Genomic DNA, 20,886 nt, shown 5'->3' with positions numbered 1-20,886 from the left:
ACATTACAATACAAAATACAATGTGCTACAAATTACTTACATACAATTTTATTTTTAACTTTTTGTGATGATATAACCACCTGATATTTGAGTGAGGAAAGATTAGAATGATGAGAAGAATCCTCATCAAAATTATGTGTATTCTATGAAATAAAAAATTAATAAATTCATGTGTCATTGGGTTAAATCAACAACATACCTACTTGTTTAAACAAGCTTATGCTCGAGACTCCGTCCGCGTGGACTACACAAATTTCACCCCCTTAGGGTTGAATTTTTCAAAAATCTCTTAGCAGATGCCTGCGTTATAATAGCCTGCATGCCTTTCAGCCCGATCCGTCCAATAATTTGAGCTGTGTTGATCAAGGTGTTGATAGATCATTCGGTCACCTTTTCCTTTTATATATATATATATATATATATATATATATATATATATATATATATATATATATATCAACGCACAGCCTATAAACCGCTGGTCCGAAAGACATGTTTGGAGGGTGTGTTCTTTGTAAAGAGTATGTATGTATCCACTAAGAAAGGATTTTTCGAAACTCCACCCCTAAGTGGATCAAATGGGGGTTTGAAATGTATGTAGTCCACGCGGACGAAGTCGCGAGCATAAGCTAGTATTTAGATATAACATAAGTACAGTAGCCGGCAGGAAATATTGTACATCAACGTTTAGAAAGAGATTCCGACTTCAAAGAGCGATGTCTCTGTCACTTATACCTATGTGACGTTTGTCGGTCTCAACGACAGAGACAACGCTCTATGAAACCGCTATCTCTTTCTAAAGGTCGATGTACATTAATTCCTGCCGGGTACTGTAATCAAAAACACACTTTCTCAACAACAAATTTTATATGTCTAGTAAACGTTAATTTTAATGGTTGCCTAAGTTTCTAAGTTTCTGTTCGCTGATTCCTAGACAAATTAAATCCTTACATATTACATTAGTCTAACTAGTTTAAAACTAAACTATGACTATGGGCAGATTAATTAATATACCTAAAATAAGATGGCCCTAATAAAATTTCAAGTCACATTTTATAATATACAGTATACAGTGATCGTAAATAAAGTATTCCAATCTGAAGTGACATGGTGGTCTGCGCAGGTAGAGTCAAGCACACAAGGCCCGCTGAGATCTTTTTTATACACTGCTGACTGCAGTCATACACCTTATATTCAGACTGGATAATTGGGTATTTTCCTACTTTTGAATTTGATAAATATTATTACTTTATTATAAACTAGGATAAAAATAATGACGTACGCTGAAAAAAATATTAAAATCCAACAAAGATTTACAAAGTTACAGGCATTTTAATTTTGGAGTGGGAGGGTCTTCTATCCCTTTCTCGCAAAACGAAAATTTGTATGAAACCGCACGAAGCACTGAAGCTCTGTCTAATCAGAAATATTTAAATGCTTATAACTTTTTTGTTATTTGATCAATTTAATTAGTTTTTTCAGTTTACGTCATTATTTTTATCCTAGTTTATAAAACGAAAATCAAGCATATTTTGCACTTATGCTGTACTAGCTTTTGCTCGCGACCGTTTTTTCGCAATAATTTTCAGCCTATTGATATTACCCGCCCGAGTGATCTCGGGCGGGTAATAAAGCTAGTGATCTATCAATTAAAGAATTTTCTGGATTTTCAAAAGTTCTGTAGATTATATCGATAGCTTGCTGTGTGAGCGACGCGGTTTGGATTTGGGTGATAGATGGGTAGAAAGTACAAAGTTACGCTTCATCAAATGGATGACACACGAAGTAGGGTCGCTGGTGGAATATCAACGTTTATCATCGCTTCCGGCCGCGCATGAACTGCAGTTCCTTCTGTATGCGTGGCGCCTTCTTGGGGGGACGCCTGAAGGGATTTTGTGGTGGTACCAGGTTAAATGTGCCCCTCGACTTCGACCTTTACCGGCCGCACATTGTGAGCGACGCGTTTGTGAGTTTGATTGATAGATGGGTGAAAAGTACAAAGTTGCTACACAATAAATGGATGACCCATAATATGAAGTAGGTTCGCTGGTGGAATATCGGCGCTTATCATCGCTTCCGGCCGCGCATGAACTGCAGCGCCTTCTGCATGAGCGGCGCCTTCTTGGGCTTGAGCGCGGAGGCAGAGGTGGTGACGGGCGCGGGGGCCGCGCGGCCGCCCTTTAGCACGTTGGGCGCGGCCGCCAGCGCCGCCACGCGCGCCGCCGGGCTGGCCGTCGCTGCGAACGCTGTTCCATGTTGAGCCTGACAAATACAATAGTTATTTTCATCTTACTGGCTCGGAAATACTTTCTAGTTTATCGTTCGAAATCTGCGTGGACCTTACTTTTTGTTTATATAAAATAATAGGCCAAGCGCGTGTCGGACTCACACACGAAGGGTTTCGTACCATCGTATATGAAATAACACGAAGTATTTAATTTTTTTGTGATGTAAGCACAAATTCACGGATTTTTCCCTTTACTTGTGCTATCAAACATTGCTACCTGCCATTCACGATTCTAGGTCAACGGGATGTCACGATTGTACCTGTAGGTTTTGATTTCCTTGGTAGGTCTTTACAGACACGACACAGACATCCTGTCAGAGGGTTCCTCATTTTCTGGAGATACGGAACCCTAAAAACAATGTAACGCAAAATGAAACAGTAACGCGGTTTTGCCAACGATATCTATGAAAATTGGTAAATGGGCTTCCTACTAAAAATACAGAAGTGTGTGTTTCAGGACCGTTGGAACCCCTTCACCGATTTTTAAAAATTCCACTCGAGCGAAGACAGGACGGATCAACTAGTAATAATAACGTATATTATAGGATTTCAACCATTTTGAATGTTCCACTTACTTGTTTTTTCAAGATATTCCGTGGAGGTTTCACTACCGAATCCACGTAAGCCATTTTTGTTTGCTTGATGGGTGCCTTTTTGGCTTCTTGAGCAATCCTTATGTTATTGGTGAGGGATTTTAATCTAATTTCTTGCTCTTCCTGGCATCTCTACAAAATATATTCAGAAAAAGTTATTAATTGTAAAACAGAAAAGTTGTATTGACACATAAAATAAGCCTATTAAAACAAAAGAACTCGATTTATACTTATATTACATAAAAAAACGGGCCAGATTGAGAACCACCTTTTGCAAGTCGGTTAAATACAATTCTTATAAAACTCCATAAAGACAAAAGCTCTCACATTCGTATTTTAAAAAGGGAAAACAAATTAGTACGCTTTTGTGTGTGACACGCATGCGCGTAGAAGCACAGAATGCGTAGATATCAGCGCGTAGTTTACGCACCTTTGGCTGAAACGACACTTACAAGCATGCTTCACAATATGGCGGCCCATTAGTAGTACATAGAAGTGGTTGGTCTTACCATATACATCTCCCTCCAAGTCTCGAACTCCTGTCGCTTTTTGGTGCGGAAGTTTTTCTCGCAGAACTTCTGCCACAAGTGGTCCGTGTCTTCCATGAGGTAAGGGTTATAGTGCTCCAGCACGAAAAGCTGCTGCGGCGTCGCGCGGTCCACCACCGGCTTGAGGATCTCGTACGGAACTCCGCCCGTGTACTCAAGAGCTGTACAAAGACAAATAGCTTAAGACCGCGCTCGTAGGTACGAATTTGTGTTGTAAGTTCGCACGACACTGGTCGTATGAGTTGAAAAAAATAAAAAACGTTTATTTCTTAAATTGTGCTGCACATCACATATTATGACCAAGACTTGGTTATCCCGGCGCCTCCTTCACTAACTTGAGCATTAAAGCCAACATGTCAAGCAGAAGAAGCGCCGGAACAAAGAATGTCATGTATGGCACAGCTCCAAAAAAGGTAGTTTTCCGGTTGTACTGGTACTGTGCTGGTTCTGAGATGTTTCAAGGGTCATCACCTTTCAAAATTTTAATTGAATTATTGTTTTCGGACATAAATAATAGGGAGATTTAAAAGATAATAATCTAGATGCTGAAAATAGATAAATCAGTATAATAAAATTATAATATAGCATTGCCATATAGTTGATGGGGCTTACCGTCTATATGTTCTTGTAGGACGTTCACGCACATTTCATACAAAGTAGGAATTTTTCCTATCACTTTGTTGCCAGAGTAAACTTTGGTTCTGAAAGTAAGGAAATATTATTTTTGTTTAATTAACTAACTAAAAAATATCGTATTAAACATTGACTATTTGATATCTGATATGAGTTTTACGATGAAATGCCCGCACCTGCGGCGCCGAGATCCGCAGCGCGGTAGGATTAGCGCTGTATCACCTTTTGTTCTTGGAGGACATAACGCAGCTCATGGCGTCCTCGTCACTGAAGTGCGGCAGGAAATTGGGCGGCGGGCGCTGCCGGCAGTGCGGCGAGATCTCCGGCGGCGCCGAGATCCGCAGCGCCGCTAGGAATAGCTCACCTTTGGTTCTTGGAGGATATGACAGCTCATCGCGTCCTCGTCAGTGAAAAGCGGCAGGAACTTGGGGGGAGGGCGCAGCCGGTAGTGCGGCGAGATCTCCGGCGGCGCCGAGATCCGTAGCGCCGGTAGGAATAGCTCACCTTTGGTTCTTGGAGGATATGACGCAGCTCATCGCGTCCTCGTCAGTGAAGTGCGGCAAGAATTTGGGCGGAGGGCACGGCCGGTAGTGCGGCGAGATCTCCGGCAGCGCCAAGATCCGCAGCGCCGGTAGGATTAGCTCACCTTTGGTTCTTGGAGGATATAACGCAGCTCATCGCGTCCTCGTCAGTGAAGTGCGGCAAGAACTTGGGCGGAGGGCGCGGCCGGTAGTGCGGCGAGATCTCCGGCAGCGCCGAGATCTCCAGCGCGGGCAGCGGTGCTAGCTTCGTGCTGGGCGCCAGCAGCGCGGCCGGGCTCAGCTGCCGACAACAACAACCACAAGATCAACAAACATATTATGGCTAATTCTGTTCTACACAATCTCTAAACAAAACTAAAATGACAGGTCTAAATGTACTATTTCACAATGCACCTTGCGGAAAAGGATTGCGAAACGGCACTAAATAATTCGACCCATCAATTCAGTTTAGAGACTGTACAACAGAATTAGTTGCGGTGCTAAAAAATAAAAGACGTAATTTTTGTAGTGCTAAAAATAAAAGGCCCTAACTGATGAACTGTTTGAACAAAAACTTAACCCTATAGATTTTTCTATGCATGGAAGTTAGTCGTAATTTTGGAAACCACCTTGTCAGCAACCTCCAAGATAACTTTACTCTCACATTTAGATTTTTTTCCTCAAAATTTGGGCGCCGCCGTTAACGACGAACAGGTCCTATCCGACAAGGAAAAATGGTACCAAGGCAAATGAAGCCCGAACACGTTAGCTGACACTTGATGCGCAACGATGTTAATTATTCCCAAAATTCCTAGATTAAACTAATTTCAATATGTTATTTTTAATCATTGAAAACAACTTCACACTGTTCTAAAAAACCGAAAGTAGTGTTGCAAAAAATATGAGGGTGACTGAATTTTTTTAAATACAGATTATTTTTACAGGCTAGTTGTAGATACAAAATAAGTAATTTCATTTAACTTTAAGTTTATTTTTGACAATCTTAACAAAAACAACCAGGTTGGTTTAACTTTCATTAAGTTTATTCTTGTAAATCTTAAATTGGAATTGGACACACTTACATCTTCACTGCAGGAGTTAGGTGATTGTGTGCTTTCTCTGGTAAAAGACTTCTTTTTGGGTTTAGCAGGACTTAGCATGCCTAGGGCCTCCGCAAAACTGGCGCCTGAGAAAAATAACATATAATGGAAACTGACCATATTGTGAACAACAAACAAATTAAGGAGGAAATTGTAAATGTTGTGTACACTTATTATCGATATACATATTATATATAGTGTTAGTAAGTTATGTAGTAAATCTTAATATATAAAAGGAAAAGGTGACTGACTGACTGATCTATCAACGCACAGTTTAAACTACTGGACGGATCGGGCTAAAAACTGGCGTTCAGATAGCTATTATAACGTAGGCATCCACTAAGAAAGGATTTTTGAAAATTAAACCCCTAAGGGGGTGAAATGGGGATTTGAAATTTGTGTAGTCCACGCGGCCGTAGTCGCGGGGATAAGCTAGCGTAGAATATGTATGTTGTAAGTGTTCCTTATTAAATAAATAAATAAAGGAGCTAGCAAACAAACCGGGTAATTCTTATGAAATTTTTTTTTCCGGATGAGCAAAAAACTGAATGAAAGCTGTTGAAACTTTACTGTAATTGAGCCGTTTTGATTGAAATCATAAACTTTGGACTAAATTTTAGTACTGTTTTAGGTCGTTTTGCTTGGAAATGATTTCAGATTTGTAATTAGTGGATAAAAAGTATTTTGATCAGAAGTGTAATCACACCGTTTTGTTTGCCAGCTTCTCAATTATTATTTGTAACTTACCTGAACCACAATCAATGCCACCGTCATTGGTTTCGCCATTTATTTTAGATTGTTTCTTTGGTATCTCATCTTTTGACTTGCTACTGCTAGACTTGCTGGAACTAGAGCTTGATTTGTGTTTATTTTTCTTACTACTTGCGTCATCGTAACCACTATCAGACTTTCGCTTACTATCACAATTTTTTTTGTCAACTTCTTTAGATGATGAATGTTTTTTGTCACTTTTATGACTGCTTTCTTTTTCTCTAGAGGAACTATGCTTGTCTTTTGATTTTTCTTTACTTGATGAGCTGTGCTTATCTTTACTACTACTGCTACTACTTGTTTCTTTTGACTTATGTTTATCACTTGAGATCTCTTTTTCTGATGAGCTTTTGTGTTTGTCTTTATCAGATTTACTAGAATTATGTTTTTCAGAACTACTTGAACCTTTTTCTGAATAGGTCCTATGTTTTTCAGAGGAACTGGGTTTATGTTTTTCTGAACTACTACTGGATTTGTGTTTTTCTGCATTGCTGCCATCAGATCTATGTTTTTCAGAACTACTACTATGTTTATGCTTTTCTGGGCTAGAACCAGATATATGTTTTTCGGAACTGCCATTAGATTTAGGCTTTTCTGAGCTACTACTTGATTTTTGTTTCTCAGAGTCTTTACTAGACCGGTGTCTGTCTGAGGATTCTTCTCGGTGACTTTTTCCTTTGTCAGACTTATGTTCTTTTTCTTTCTTAACAATGGACCTATCTCCTTCTTTGGAACTTTTATATGATTGGGAATTGTTAGATTTATCTTTAGAAGATTTTTCAGAGGAATGACTTGTCTCTGAAGTGTTATGTCTGTAGTGTTCTTTAACACTTTCAGAACTAGATTCATATTTATGTGTATCATGACTACCCCGAGATGACTGCTTACTAGCAGTTGACTCATGCTTGTCAGTATTTTCCACTTTCTCTATTTTCACTTTAACATCATTCTTTCTTTCTTCTTCAGACGACTGTGACGCGTCGCTGTCACTTTCACTAGATGTGTCATCTTGGCTGTCAAGTTCACTATCAGATGGTTCCACTTTCACTTTCACTTCAGGTTTTATGTATCCATTGTCTTTTGAACTTGTGTATTTTGATTTTTTTGTATCAGGATCTTCTTCCTAAAAAATTAAATTATAAACATATTACATAGGTATGCACTTAGAATTCAATAATAAATGAAACTATAGTGTAAGGTAAGTTACATGGTGTTGTTTGGTTTGTTACAATAGGTAGGTATCCCAGTGTACAAAAATATTAAATAAATACTACATTGATAACATGTGGAGTAAAATATTGAGTAGTGTAATGTTATTTGACATGGTCATTGATCATAGTATAAACATTTTTGCGGTAAAATATTCACCTCACTGCTGTGATACTTTCTCTTACTCCCACTGTGGTCTCCATTTGACTGTTTATAGTGCTTTTCCTCAATTTTTGGTGTTTTATCATATTTCTCAGGTTTGTCATGTCTATTTCTAGACTCTGATGGATTATTGTCGTAATCTCTCCCATGCTCATGTCCATTGTAGTTTGAGGCTACAAACAAAGGGCTAATTTCAGATAAAGTACTGACATAGATATATGATAATATTATCACATAGGACGCTAGATATACGACAGACGACATGTTTTTGAACTAACACGATTATCGCCATTTTGGCGCTGATAGCAGCAGTGAGCGTTATGTGAGGGACTCGGAACTAAATGTTAGTGATGAGACATGGTACCAACATATTAACACAACAATCATTTGACACAAAGTGTGAATTTTAATTCTCAGTACGCTCAGTCGGGTGCTTCGAATCAGCACAAAAAATAACTGTCATTTTGTATAGCAAGCTTTGTCTATCTACTGTACTGTAAATCTAGCATACCATGTAATAGTATTATTATATACGTATATTGATGAGCAGTGGCGTGCAGGTCATAGAGGCATAAATGCACTGCTTACCCCAGTTGTAATAGCTATATGCATATTTTTCATTATGACCTGCCAGTAAACAGGTTCCTACTTAACTAATGCATACCCTGGCTTCAAACCCTGTGCACGCCACTGTTGATGAGAACAAACTACTTAATTACAAAGCAACAGATATTCTCATTAAGTAGGTATAGATTAATATTAAATCTGAAAACAGTTAAAAATTATTAACGCGGAAGCTTAAGTGTTTATGTGGAGTAAGCATAGCATTTTATGTGAAGTGTGCCCTTTCTTGTACAGTGTAGCATTTTATTTCTGTCATTTAGTGCCAAGTATAAGTGTCACATTTTTTATTAGTAATCTTATTAGCAGCTGCTGTGAGCTTGTTCATTTGGTTATACACATCAACATGTAACATGTGTAATTTGTGTATACACATCAACATATTATGCACAATTGTTGTAAATCTTCTTGGGTTGTGGCGAAGTTGTCTACAATCCACCATACTTCTTATTCAGTGTATTTTAACTTCTACTGCATCACCAGTATTACTTACCATTGAATTGGAGAGCTCTATAAGCCCTCAGTCCCAGTTATTACCACTAACATCTGTGTAAGTCCCGCAAATTGCTAATGCGCGTGGCCGCGATTTTAGTGACGTCAGCACTAGACTGAAGATTCGAGCTGATGGTATATTTTTATTTCGGCTGACGTCAAAATGTCTTCATTTCGATGTTATAAGACATGGTGAACCATGTCTTATAACATCGAAATGGCAATTTGCGGGACTTATAATAACTGTTAAAAACGTAAGAGTTAAAATCTCATTTTCTTAGTGGAGTAGTAGGTACACAGAAAGATCTGGGAACCTAATGAAATTCCTACCCTTATGAATATAAAGGAGACTAGATCCTAAGCAATAAGGACCACAACACACAGAGAAAATACAAACAAGACAAATAAAAAAAATCTCACTCTCATTGTTATGCTCTCCCTCCTGGTCACTCTCTTCAGCAGCAACCATCACCTTCCATTTATACACAAGGGCCCTTGCCGCCTGTCCCACATCACCAGGCTCCTTGCGTAAAGCATTGACTGTACGGCCAACACCTGTCTCTTGCAGATGCTGGACTGTCACCCCTAAGTTGTATAACTTGTCAATACATTTTAAAACCTGAAAAATTACATAAATTACATTATATTACATATTATCATCACCTGAAAGAATTTCATTATACATATAAGTTACTATGATTTGTTATCACAACCCATATGATAAATGCGAACGATTACATCATCCAGTATTTCATGTATTAAACATGCAGAAGTATCAAGAAACCCATGGTATCTATGGCATTATGTCAAGAGATCACTTAGCAAAATTTCATTAATGGAAAAGGAATCACAACCTTCAGCAATGAGGAATATGACACACACAGAGAGAGAACATATTAACAACTGCTCGATTGCGGTAGAATGACGGGTACAATGTCACAATCGCAATCACCTCTGATTGGTTGACGCTCGTTCAATATTGGTTACAATGCATTGTTGACAATTGATACAAGAATCGCACAAATTCAGCCAATCAGAAGATTGGAATAATGATTGATGCTGGTCTTACGAAATCGGACAGGCGGACAGATGGACAGCACAGGCTTAGTAATAGGGCCCATTGTAACCCTTTGGGTATGGAACTAAAAAGATTACCTATTTTTAGGGTTTCGTACCTCAAAAGGAAAAACGGAACCCTTATAGGATCACTTTGTTGTCTGTCTGTCTGTCAAGAAACCTACAGGGTACTTCCCGTTACCTAGAATCATGAAATTTGGCAGGTAGGTAGATCCTATAGCTGACATTTGGGGAAAAATCTAAAAACCGTGAATTTAGGGTTAGATCACACAAAAAAAATTAAATTGTGGTCATGAACTAATAATTAGTATTTTCAACTTTCGAAGTGAGTGACTATATCAAGTGGGGTATCATATGAAAGGTCTTCATTTGTACATTCTAAACAGATTTTTATTTATTTTTATGCATCATAGTTTTTTAATTATCGTGCAAAATGTCGAAAAAATACAACTGTAGTACGGAACCCTCATTGCGCGAGCCTGACTCGCACTTGGCCGGTTTTTAAATTCAGAGTATGTTGTTGTGTTTGCACACAATATATCTATTGCAGCAATAGGGCAGAAGTGAGGCAATTAGCAAAAGGTATGTCATATATCTACCTATAGAAAACATGTCAAATCTTTCCTCCTATACATTTTTTATAATCTAGATATTTTGCAGGTTTCAATAAAATACATCTATTATAAATTTTTATTTTTGTTCCATTGTATCATCATATTATCACACTGTATAATATACATATAGCTATGTAATACACTGTGCAGTATGGTCGTTAAATTTGAAACCCATAGTAAATGTTAGGTCCAAGAAGCAGCAATGAAAATGAAAAAATATGTTTTTAAAGACTAAGCCACTTTTCAATTTGTGTCGGGGACAGTGAAGTAAGTTTAATAAACCTGTGTCTCAGGGTCCCTGTTCCTCCTCCTCAGCAAAGAAAGTAGTTTTTTTGGACAAATATTGTGGCTAATTCCATTGTACACAATCTATAAACTAAACTAAAATGTCACGCCTAAATCTATTGCTATCCCTTTCATAATGTTGCTTGCGGAAAAGGATGGCACTAGATTTAGACCTGTTAATTTAGTTTAGTTTAGAGATTGTGTTCAAGAGAATCGGCCCCATTGTGGCTAATTCCATTGTACACAATCCCTAAACTAAACTAAAATGGCACGTCTAAATCTATTGCTATCCCTTTCATAATGTTGCTTGCGGAAAAGGATAGCATTAGATTTAGACCTGTTAATTTAGTTTAGCTTAGAGGTTGTGTACTAGAGAATCGGCCCCTATGTTCTGCCTACTAACATAACTTTAGTCTAAGGCAGTTATGTACTACCTTTATATAAGTAAACATTTTTCAATTATGTGTTATCACAGAGCTAATTAAGTTTATATTAAGACTGTTTTCAATTATTTCGGCCTAGTATTAGGCCTTCTCTATGTGCGGTTAGATTAGCGTTTAGTTGAAAAATCTCATAATTGAATTTGTTTAGCTACCTACTAAAAGAACATTGATAAACGAGGAATATCAATGTGCATGGCAAAATGTTAAATAATTAGAATAGTGAAATTTAGACCAGCTAATAAGTGTAGATTCATTAGGCCTCGTGACGATGTATATTTAATTTTTTTAAGTCGATTTATCGCTAAACAATTCCATAGCAGATGTACTTACTTTTTGTTCGTCATTAGGATATTTTTCTATACAATGCTGGTAATGCCTAACTAAATCCAATATAGACGCCATAACACCACACCTTTACACAAAGTATGTTGATATTTCAGTGATTTAGAAAATAAGTGCCAGCTGGTAAACGGGCACCATTTTTGTTACACACATGTCTTCACCAAAGAGTATATAATCAATTGGTCTTCACATCTGTGACGTCAGACGGGTAATTATTCATCCAAGCACGTAGATTGAATAATAGGTAGATTTAAGTACTGTGTAACAACGTATGAGATAGCGATAGCACGACGTAACGATGAATAACACGACAATGATTACCATTGTTTAGGAGTCAATGTTTGTATTAACCGATCAACAATATTTGTATTAAACGTTTTTTATGTGAAAACAAGTAAATAACTCATGAGAAATACAATTACGCCACGAATTCTCAAAGTTTGTTTCGCAACTAAAGTTGCATGCCTTGTATGTAAGTTGTATGTATTCTTGAAAAAAACCAGTTACACGATAAGTTCCAAAAAATAGGTTAGCTGTGTCTCTGTTTATCACATTAGTAACTTTATCTGTTCTCTCTTTTTAGTGTGAATGGGAAAGCAAACTTCCTGTATCTACCTTTATTACTCTATCTACGTCTAAGCATGATCCAAGCGGTGAGACGTGTAATAAATTATATTCAGTGTTGCCCGGTCTTAATTTTAATTTACCTCAATAATAAATAAATAAATGCGTGAACATGATGTGAACATGTTTTTTTTATATTATTTTACCCCAACCTAAAGACATCACTTATTAGAAAAACCGGCCAAGTGCGAGTCAGACTCGCTCACCGAGCGTTTCGTACTACAGTCGTATTTGTTCAACATTTTGCACGATATAAATAAAAAACTATTAAGTATGCATAAAAATAAATAAAGATTCGTTTTAGAATATACAGGTGAAGTCCTTTCATTTGATACCCCACTTGATATAGTAATTTTGCTTTAAAAGGTGGAAATATCATTAAAATTTGTTCTTGACCACATTTAAATGTTTTTGTGACAGAACCACACGCTTCACACGCTTAACGCACGCAATTCACGCTTTTCTGATTTATTCCTTTACTGTTGTGCTATAGACCTACCTACCTGGCAAATTTCATGATTCGAGGTCAACGGTTCTAGTTCAACCCTATAGGTTTCTTGACATACAGACAGACAGACAACAAATTAATCCTATAAGAGTTACTTTTTTCCTGTTGAGGTATGGAACCCTAAAAATTTAAAAATAATCATCAAAAGAAACAAATTAGTTATATATTCAATGTACTCTGTGTTATAATTGTTTCAACAGCTCCTTAGATACCGGGTTATTAGTGTTTCGTGCGACAGAGATAACGCTCTACGAAGCCGAAACTAGCCGACTGTCTCTTTCTAAAGATCGATGTTCATCACTTTTGGCCGCGTATGAGTCATAGATTATCTACTATATACTGTATGAGTCCAAGCGTATGAGTTAGGACGGAGGTGATCTGGGGTGATCCGTGAGTTAGGACGACTATTACAGAAGAAACGGGTAACATTGGAAGCGAAGGTTTTTAGGGTTGGGGTGCCATCACATAGTTTTGGGTTTATTTAATATTATGTTGGGAGAATGGAAGTTACTAAATAATTTGCAGTACCCACAAAAACAAAAGTTAAAAAACCGTAGATTCCGATTATAAATCGTATTTTGTGCTATGACAAAGTTACCATTCAACTTTTGGGTAACGTTGTGAATGGAACATTATTATTGAATTGAAAGCCCAAGAATAATTATTGATATAAATATTTAAGTAAACTGGAAACCGTAGCTACGTTTGAAACTAACCCAAAACATAATATTTTTTTAAAGATGTAAAACATACCATCCAGACATTGAAAAAACCTACCAATTACCATGTTAATACCTACTACGTCTTATCAAAGAGTTCTGCCACAAAAACTTCAATCAATTTATTCTACGAATAGGTACCTAGTACCTTACTAGGTACTTAGTAGGTAGTAGGTAATTTTTTTAAATTTTACTCCCTTACAACGTCTCGAGGGAATCGTGACGTTTTACCGGGCCCCATTGAACAATTATCGTCATATTTCAATAAATTAACACATACGTATATAAACCTCTTGAAACGCTATCTAATTATCTATTGATGTTTGAAATGTGCATTAAAATCCGTTGCGTAAAAGATCTAAGCGTACAGCTGAGGCACAGGCAGCGGGAAGCGACTTTGTTTTATACCATGTAGAGATATATAATAATTGCAACATCGCTGTGTCATGAGACGTTATGTAAATGAGTACACACTGCCTAGCGGGCACATTGCAAAGGGCAAGATGTAATGACCGGCGCCGTCCTCCTACACAGTACGGTTGACCCTGCGTGCCTGCATCCCTCACTCGAGCAACTAGAGTCTAGACGACATGCTGTGTTCCATGTAGGTAGGTACATACTACATACAGTAGGTAAGTTGTTGCCGTTATTTTTCCGCTACCAAATTATCATATTATATACATAATTAATATGTAGTTAACTATAATATGGAACCTATCTAGCTTGTACTAGTTAAGGCGCTATTGCTTTATTGACCGTCCTTCTGTAGTACTCGGTGCGACGTAGATACGTCCTGCCCGGTTAATTAGGTAAGTACCAACATAATCCAGTCGATGACTTATCATTTTGAGTTGATAAGATAAACGCAATTGTAAAAGTTACTTGAATAAAAATGTATTCTATTCTTAACCAACGTGAAAAGTTTAGTCGACTTTCGAGCCTCTTCATTGTCGTTTTTCGCCGTGCATCGTGTGTTACAGCAATTGAAACTGATCGTGTAAATAGATAGAATAGATTAAATATTTTCTCATCTTCATTATTTTAACTCTCAATTCGTAAAAAAAACCTTTTGCATTATGTTTACATCAGGCGCTTTACAAAATTCTTAAGATATTTTTCATTGCCTTTTAATTTCGGTAATTGGACAAATTGCGGTAGGATTCTCAGGCGAATCTTCAAGTTAGGAATTTCCGACATAGTAAGTTAAGTAGGTACCACAGAATACTATAGAATTGCCTTGGTACCTAGATGGTAATAGTAGTACCGTCATGTCCGGGATGCCAGCTCTTCTCAATCTTTATAAGCACCAAATAGATACAAGTCCTGAATCCCGAAAACGCTTTGATTTTTCCGGATCAAAAAGTAGGTAGCTTATGTACGTCTCTGGGATGCAACCCATCTTAATACCTTTAGTCATAATCGGTTCAAGCGGTCGTAAAAATGTGACAAACTGACAGAAAGTCGGGACTCAGGAGTCAGGAGCAGGACACAGTTTCGCAAATCGCATTTATAATGAATCAAAGACTGCTATAGGTATACATAGAAGTCTTTGTATGGGTATAGAAATGTAAAGGGTACCGACATCGACACTCCACACATCAATATTAAGGGCGAAAGTTGTCTGCGCTTGTCACAATGCATCAAAAGTAGATTTACTTGCAGAATAACTTTTGCATGTAGGTAAACTAGTGAACTCTAAATTGTCTAAGTGCCTGAGAATAGTCAGCATGTCACTCTCGGTGAAATATGGCTTAGGTATAAGGCAAGCGAAGAAAGGACCAATGCGTTCACGTATTTCTAGGCACAATGGTTAGTTTCGTACGCAGCTACGAGTAAGTAGATCGTTATCATTTGGGAATCACGCTAACAAGTAAACGTGCCATGGTATGGGAGTCGGAACGTTGCGCCCAACTTCAATACGGAGCGGCGTTGCTGCAGTAGGTATCTGCCCGGGTCGGTCCCACCGCAGATCGAGATACTTGCTTGTATGTTAATGGGACCCTTACCGTGCGACTGCGTCCTGTACAACCTGATGGGATAATATCCAAATTCCAACCCCATATAGAGCAACAGAACAGAATATACCACACAGGTGTAAGTGGAAAAATGTCTAGGCAGGACCAAAAATGTAATAGGGACAAAACGGGGTTTAGTTTCCATTGTCACCTCTCGTATGTTACAAAAACAATATACCTACTTATTATCCGAACTGATAGTAGGTATCATTATCGTGGTCAAAGATTTTCAATTTCCTAGGTCCAAGATTCCATGTTGATAGACATTTCAAAAGGTAACGAGATTATGTAAATAGGAAAAGGTAATTTAACTCAATATTCCTGTTGTGCAACTTTAATTTCCTGGATCAGGGAAGCCTCGTCGATTCGTATCTGGATTATCAGTCTAAGATCTGGTTTCGTAGTAGGTACCTACATACTTAGACGTTGAGATCTTTTATAATTAATGCATGTCGATCTGATTAATTAAATGATTAATACTACCTACCGAAGTACCTACCTAAGTAAGCGCTTGGGCCGGTGTAGCTATCCCGGTAACTTGTAGTAATTTTTCTTCAGCTATCTATTGTTAGCCATGCATTAGCAGGAGAGTGGGTGTTCGTCCGCACGTCCCTCCGAGCCCAAGCAGATGGTACAGTGGACGCACCCAGCAGAGAACTCCAAGATATGGGGGCTCAGGTCCAATGATATGAGACTAACTAGACGGAGCCGAGGGAAAGGGAGGAAGAGAGGAGCTGGTGACTCGCTTTTCCATGTCGGCACGTTGAATCGAGCCAGTTTGTCGCCGGAGATAGGATTGGCGGTGTTGAATGCTTTATCATTGGATGTCTTAGTTTAATTTTCTAATTTTTTAGTGTTTACCTACACTTCAAGGAAATTCGTCACTGGCAGTAAGCGAGACCGTGGCCGAATGGTCAAGGCATCGGGCGCGAACCCAGAAGATGCAGGTTCGATTCCTGTCGGTCACGCAATTTTTGATATGTATTTAAAGTTACCTATGTCTTCGTTTTAGATATAGCTTAAATATATAATGACGAGTTGGTAGTAGCAAGTCTGGGCATAGTTAGGCTTAGGTACAGTTTCAACTTAGGAACTGTGGCAGTGGGTTTAGGCTCGGGTACTGGGCAGGGGTAGGTTAGACTTAGACTAGGTTACATAATAAGTATGATAAGGTTGGGTTTAGGTTTAGGTAAGGTTTATACTACCCACCAGACGCCAAATGAACTGACAAAGAGTGGAGGGCAATAGTGTTGCTCGACTTGCTCGCCGGAGACGAAGCATGGGGAACGTTATGACATGTGGGAATGTCGGACGGCGGACACCCACTACAGGCGGAGTTACAAGGAGTTACCTACCGGTACTGTGTTCTGTCGTTAGGCGGTGAGGTGCAACTCCGTGAGCTTTTTAGTGTTTATTCTACTTTTATTAAACCTATTCAGGTCTCAGTATAGTTCTACCAACGTATCGGATGGATTCAATTGCCAATCTTGCAGTTTTTTGATATGTTTTGTGTAAAACAAACCTAAATACATAGGTACCTACATACATACATAGACTGTCAAAATCATACCCCTTCCTTATGGCTTTGCCGTAGTTTGGTCATAAAAACACTCGACAATACTGTGCTATGCTCGTGAACTTTATGAATTTAATTACCTACTGCACTTGTTCTGTAGGTGCATAGGTAAGTAAGTATAATGTATTTAAACCGCTAGTGCAAAGTTTTAATTATTCGTTTCATTAATCATATATTTCATTATAAATGATCCAGAAACGAATAACAGGACGTGAAAGCGGCGTTCTCTGGCGAGATAATCTGATCAATCGCAATTCGCGCCAAAGCCTCGATCGAGAACAAGGGCCCAGTAATGTAACAGTATAATTGCTGATAGCCGCTAGATTTATTAATTTATAACCGTCGTAAATAGTTCCTCCTGCAAATTGCGAGTCCATCATTTGTCTGTTTTATGGAGTTAAGAGGTTATCCATTACGTATACCTATAACTACCTTATTATAAGTATATTCTGTGCTACTGTGATAAGTTTTAATTATTTTAGTAATTTAGAGGTACTTAAACCTACCTAGGCAATTTTTTATCAGACAGAATCATACTTAGGTATAATAAAAACCGACTTCGATACACAAACACTAAAAATTGAAAAATAATTTAATTTATTACCGAATATCTTATGTATACAAGAGTTAATATAGTTCCATAATAATACTTTTTGGTGCCGGTGCCAATTAGCTTTAGCTGCGCGAATCGTCTAGACTTCATATTTTTATGAGACTCCACAATGGCACCTCATTGGCACCGACCCCAAAAAATATTATTATGGAACTATATTAACTCTTGTATACATAAGATATTCGGTAATAAATTAAATTATTCTTCAATTTTTAGTGTTTGTGTATCGAAGTCGGTTTTTATTTTTTTTGTAAAAAAAATTTATTTCACAATTTTTAGTGGCCCCATGGAATTATGCTATGACTGGTTAAAAATCTACTGTTTACTAAGCTATTACACTGATCGCGAGCAATTTACTCTTATCCGTTGAGGAGTTCCAGTATCTATATTCGAAGATGTTCATCAGATCTTCACCAAATTTAAATGGGACCAACTTTGAAGTATACCCTTTCAAACAAAAAAAGAATTTTCAAAATCGGTTTAGGCGTCTTCGAGTAATCGGGGAACATACATAAAAAAACAAAAAAGATTCCGACGAATTGAGAACCTCCTCCTTTTTTGAAGTCGGTTAAAAATCAAAATAAAACTCAATAACTAGGTACTTACCTGCCAGTACCATACAGTTCAGACTTGACAGAGATATTTTTTGATGATAATGTACCTACAATCAAGCAGCCCAAGTATGCCTTCCTAATCGAGAGTTACATTTTTGTTTCGTTTGCCGTGGAGACCCTGGGGCCTTGGAGTCTTAGTGTCAATTTTTTTACGAGGTGACAGAAGGGCGGGCTCATTTTTTGCACAACGGATCAGCCTGGTTGTTAAGCGCGGAAATGTAGCCAGTATTATTGTCACTATTCCACACGGGCATGATTCTATAGTAATTAGATAAGGCTAGCTTTAAGTTTTATTGTAATACCTATTAAAAAAAATCTGTATAAGTGTTAACAGATTTCTTTAGTAAAACTCAATGTTGTCTCTAGTCTACATTAAAGTAATAACAGCTTCCAAGATATAAATTACATGTAGACACGTACCTACCTTACCTAATGTGCGGCATTTATTTGGACTAGGCTCTAAGATAAGTAAGTATATTACTTCAACCAAGATCATCTACTCGCGCCTTATTACATCGCCATCAAATTGATCGATGTCCTGTCCGCGATTGAGTTGTATGATTCCTGCAACAGCTCTGCGCTAACTATAATAAAGGGCCTGGTTATTACTTAGCTAATAACAAATGATGGAACGGTTGTGTTTGTTACAGTACGACCATTTCCGTAGTTAGATACAACGGTATTGATTAACAACATAAGACTTAATTACGCCACAAAAAAATGACTAGAACAACAGATAAATGTCCCAATTATTGTAATTATTAAAGATCCATTCGCCTAAGCCTGGCCCACTCTACTCCTAAGCATTCGGACATCAAAGTTTATTAAGTAGGTACCTACCTATTAGCTGTACCTGGACTTATTTGACTCTTTCGATTTAAACATTTATTTGATAATACTTTCGATATCCGAAACTTACCTTACCTTCCTGGTCTATGAAATATACAATTTTTATGGAAGAAGCTAACCTAATTCACAAGGAGATTTATCGCTAATGCGATGGGGCACATAAATGATTTTAGTGCCTTTGGAACTCCATGCTCGTTCGAGAAATTCCATGCGAAGTGTAATTTTCCTCTGCAACTAGGTTCAGCTGTAATTTTCATTACCCATCCTAGAGGTTCGCCTCCTAGGTACTCTAATTAGCTTAGATGCTTATGATTAAACGGCTCGGTCACGATTCGTCGATTTACTTCAAATCAGTTGCGGTTTTGTCCTGATAAGTTGAACATCAGTCAAGACTGTTCTCAACACATTTGCAGGAAGATTTATTTCAATTCGCAAAGTTAAGAAAATTGAACTTGGTAATCCCCATTTAAATTTATTGTTGAATTTTAACAGTATTAAATATATAGTATATACTTACTAAAAATCTTAAATCTAAATTAAGAAATCATTATAAAATATACAAAGAGCTACATAACTAGAATAGGTAGGCAGGTAGATTAGCTAAGTACCTACCTAATTATTTATTTTAATATCAAATTTTCTTCATATAAATGTCTGCAGTTCAATTAGAGATTCTTTGCGTTTAAAATAGTTTTTTTTTGTTTTACCGAACCTGAAAATTATTTTTGAAAATAGCGTTTCAAAAGTAGACGTATCTAACCGGCAGTAAGTTCGACCAGGGCCAGGGGTCCTGGTATTTGCGGTGTGCGTTCATTTATGTACCTAGGTAGGTACCTACCTTAATTTCGACCAACATCCCAATTTGTCTCTGCTGGGAATTGAATCCAGGTTCTCTTATACTTACAGGAATATAGCATACACCACTGCGCTAGGAAGGTAGAAACAATTCAATGAAATCTCAAAACTCTCTAATTTAATGGATAGTTGGATCTGATTCACAGACGTTTTAATTTATTTCATACATTTAGATCCTATCAAAGTTCAGTTCATGTGAACTTCATTCCTGATTTGCATGTTTATCTCTTTTTCTCTACTTAATTAAAACAGTGAGGTGTCAATTTATGCGATAAGCTTGATTGATTTAATTGCGTGAGTTTCATTTGTAGATTGGACAACAATTTGTAGTTCTACCTAAGCTCTAACTACTATAGAATAAGATATTTATTTATCGCGAGTACTTACTTAGAGATAGCTTGCATCCCGGAGATAGACATACTTTTTATTCCAGAAAATCAAAGGGTTCTAACGGCATTTTTAAAATTTCTAAATTCAAGCGGGCGAAGTCATGCTCGTGATATCCACATTGATAAATAATCAGTTTAGAAGTTAAAACAAATAGGTACACATACCTACACATTATATTTGGATTGATTTCGGCTTTCTTTTATAGTATTTAAAAATGGTGGCAAGATTTTGTAACATTGATCCTACAAACGATTTCAACGCGCTCGCAGCTACTGTCAATTTTTTTTACATTATAGCCACGGAACAGAAAAATAGCTTTGTAGATCAATATTTTCTAATTTAGCTATCTATAAAGGGCCGTCACACCTTTCTTTATAAGAAATAAGATTTTTGCACATAAAGTATAAGGCTCTACCTGTATGTTC

At 37.5% G+C, this 20,886-nt stretch overlaps 1 protein-coding gene across 3 annotated transcripts; it reads right to left on the bottom strand.

Annotated features, from left to right (window-relative positions):
• Window positions 1–443: 443 nt before the first annotated feature.
• Window positions 444–11,864, bottom strand: LOC117986013 (transcription elongation factor B polypeptide 3-like). Of its 3 annotated transcripts, none has more exons than XM_034972818.2 (10): window positions 11,687–11,864; window positions 9,358–9,556; window positions 7,822–7,997; window positions 6,430–7,576; window positions 5,665–5,768; window positions 4,708–4,883; window positions 4,041–4,129; window positions 3,390–3,589; window positions 2,863–3,012; window positions 444–2,262 (listed from the first exon to the last, which is right to left on the bottom strand). In XM_034972818.2, the coding sequence occupies exons 1-10, from the start codon at window positions 11,756–11,758 to the stop codon at window positions 2,068–2,070; spliced, it is 2,508 nt and encodes an 835-aa protein (XP_034828709.1). In that variant the 5' UTR covers window positions 11,759–11,864; the 3' UTR covers window positions 444–2,067. The 3 variants fall into 3 exon arrangements, with proteins under 3 accessions (XP_034828709.1, XP_069357750.1, XP_069357749.1); XM_069501648.1 differs by lacking the exon at window positions 444–2,262 and adding an exon at window positions 2,559–2,636; XM_069501649.1 differs by lacking the exons at window positions 7,822–7,997; window positions 11,687–11,864 and having other exon boundaries at window positions 9,358–9,497.
• Window positions 11,865–20,886: the final 9,022 nt, after the last annotated feature.

Source organism: Maniola hyperantus, chromosome 10, assembly GCF_902806685.2.
Source record: "Maniola hyperantus chromosome 10, iAphHyp1.2, whole genome shotgun sequence".
Taxonomy (NCBI): domain Eukaryota; kingdom Metazoa; phylum Arthropoda; class Insecta; order Lepidoptera; family Nymphalidae; genus Maniola; species Maniola hyperantus.
This window is presented reverse-complemented; position numbering and strand designations above follow the sequence as displayed.

Coding starts and splice junctions, on each gene's coding strand:
- LOC117986013 (XM_034972818.2), bottom strand. CDS start 11,758: ATGGCGTCTATATTGGATTTAGTTAGGCATTACCAGCATTGTATAGAA. Junction 5,769..6,429: donor TGGCATTGATTGTGGTTCAG/GTAAGTTACAAA, acceptor TATTTTTCTCAG/GCGCCAGTTTTGCGGAGGCC. Junction 3,013..3,389: donor CTTGGAGGGAGATGTATATG/GTAAGACCAACC, acceptor TATATTTTGTAG/AGATGCCAGGAAGAGCAAGA.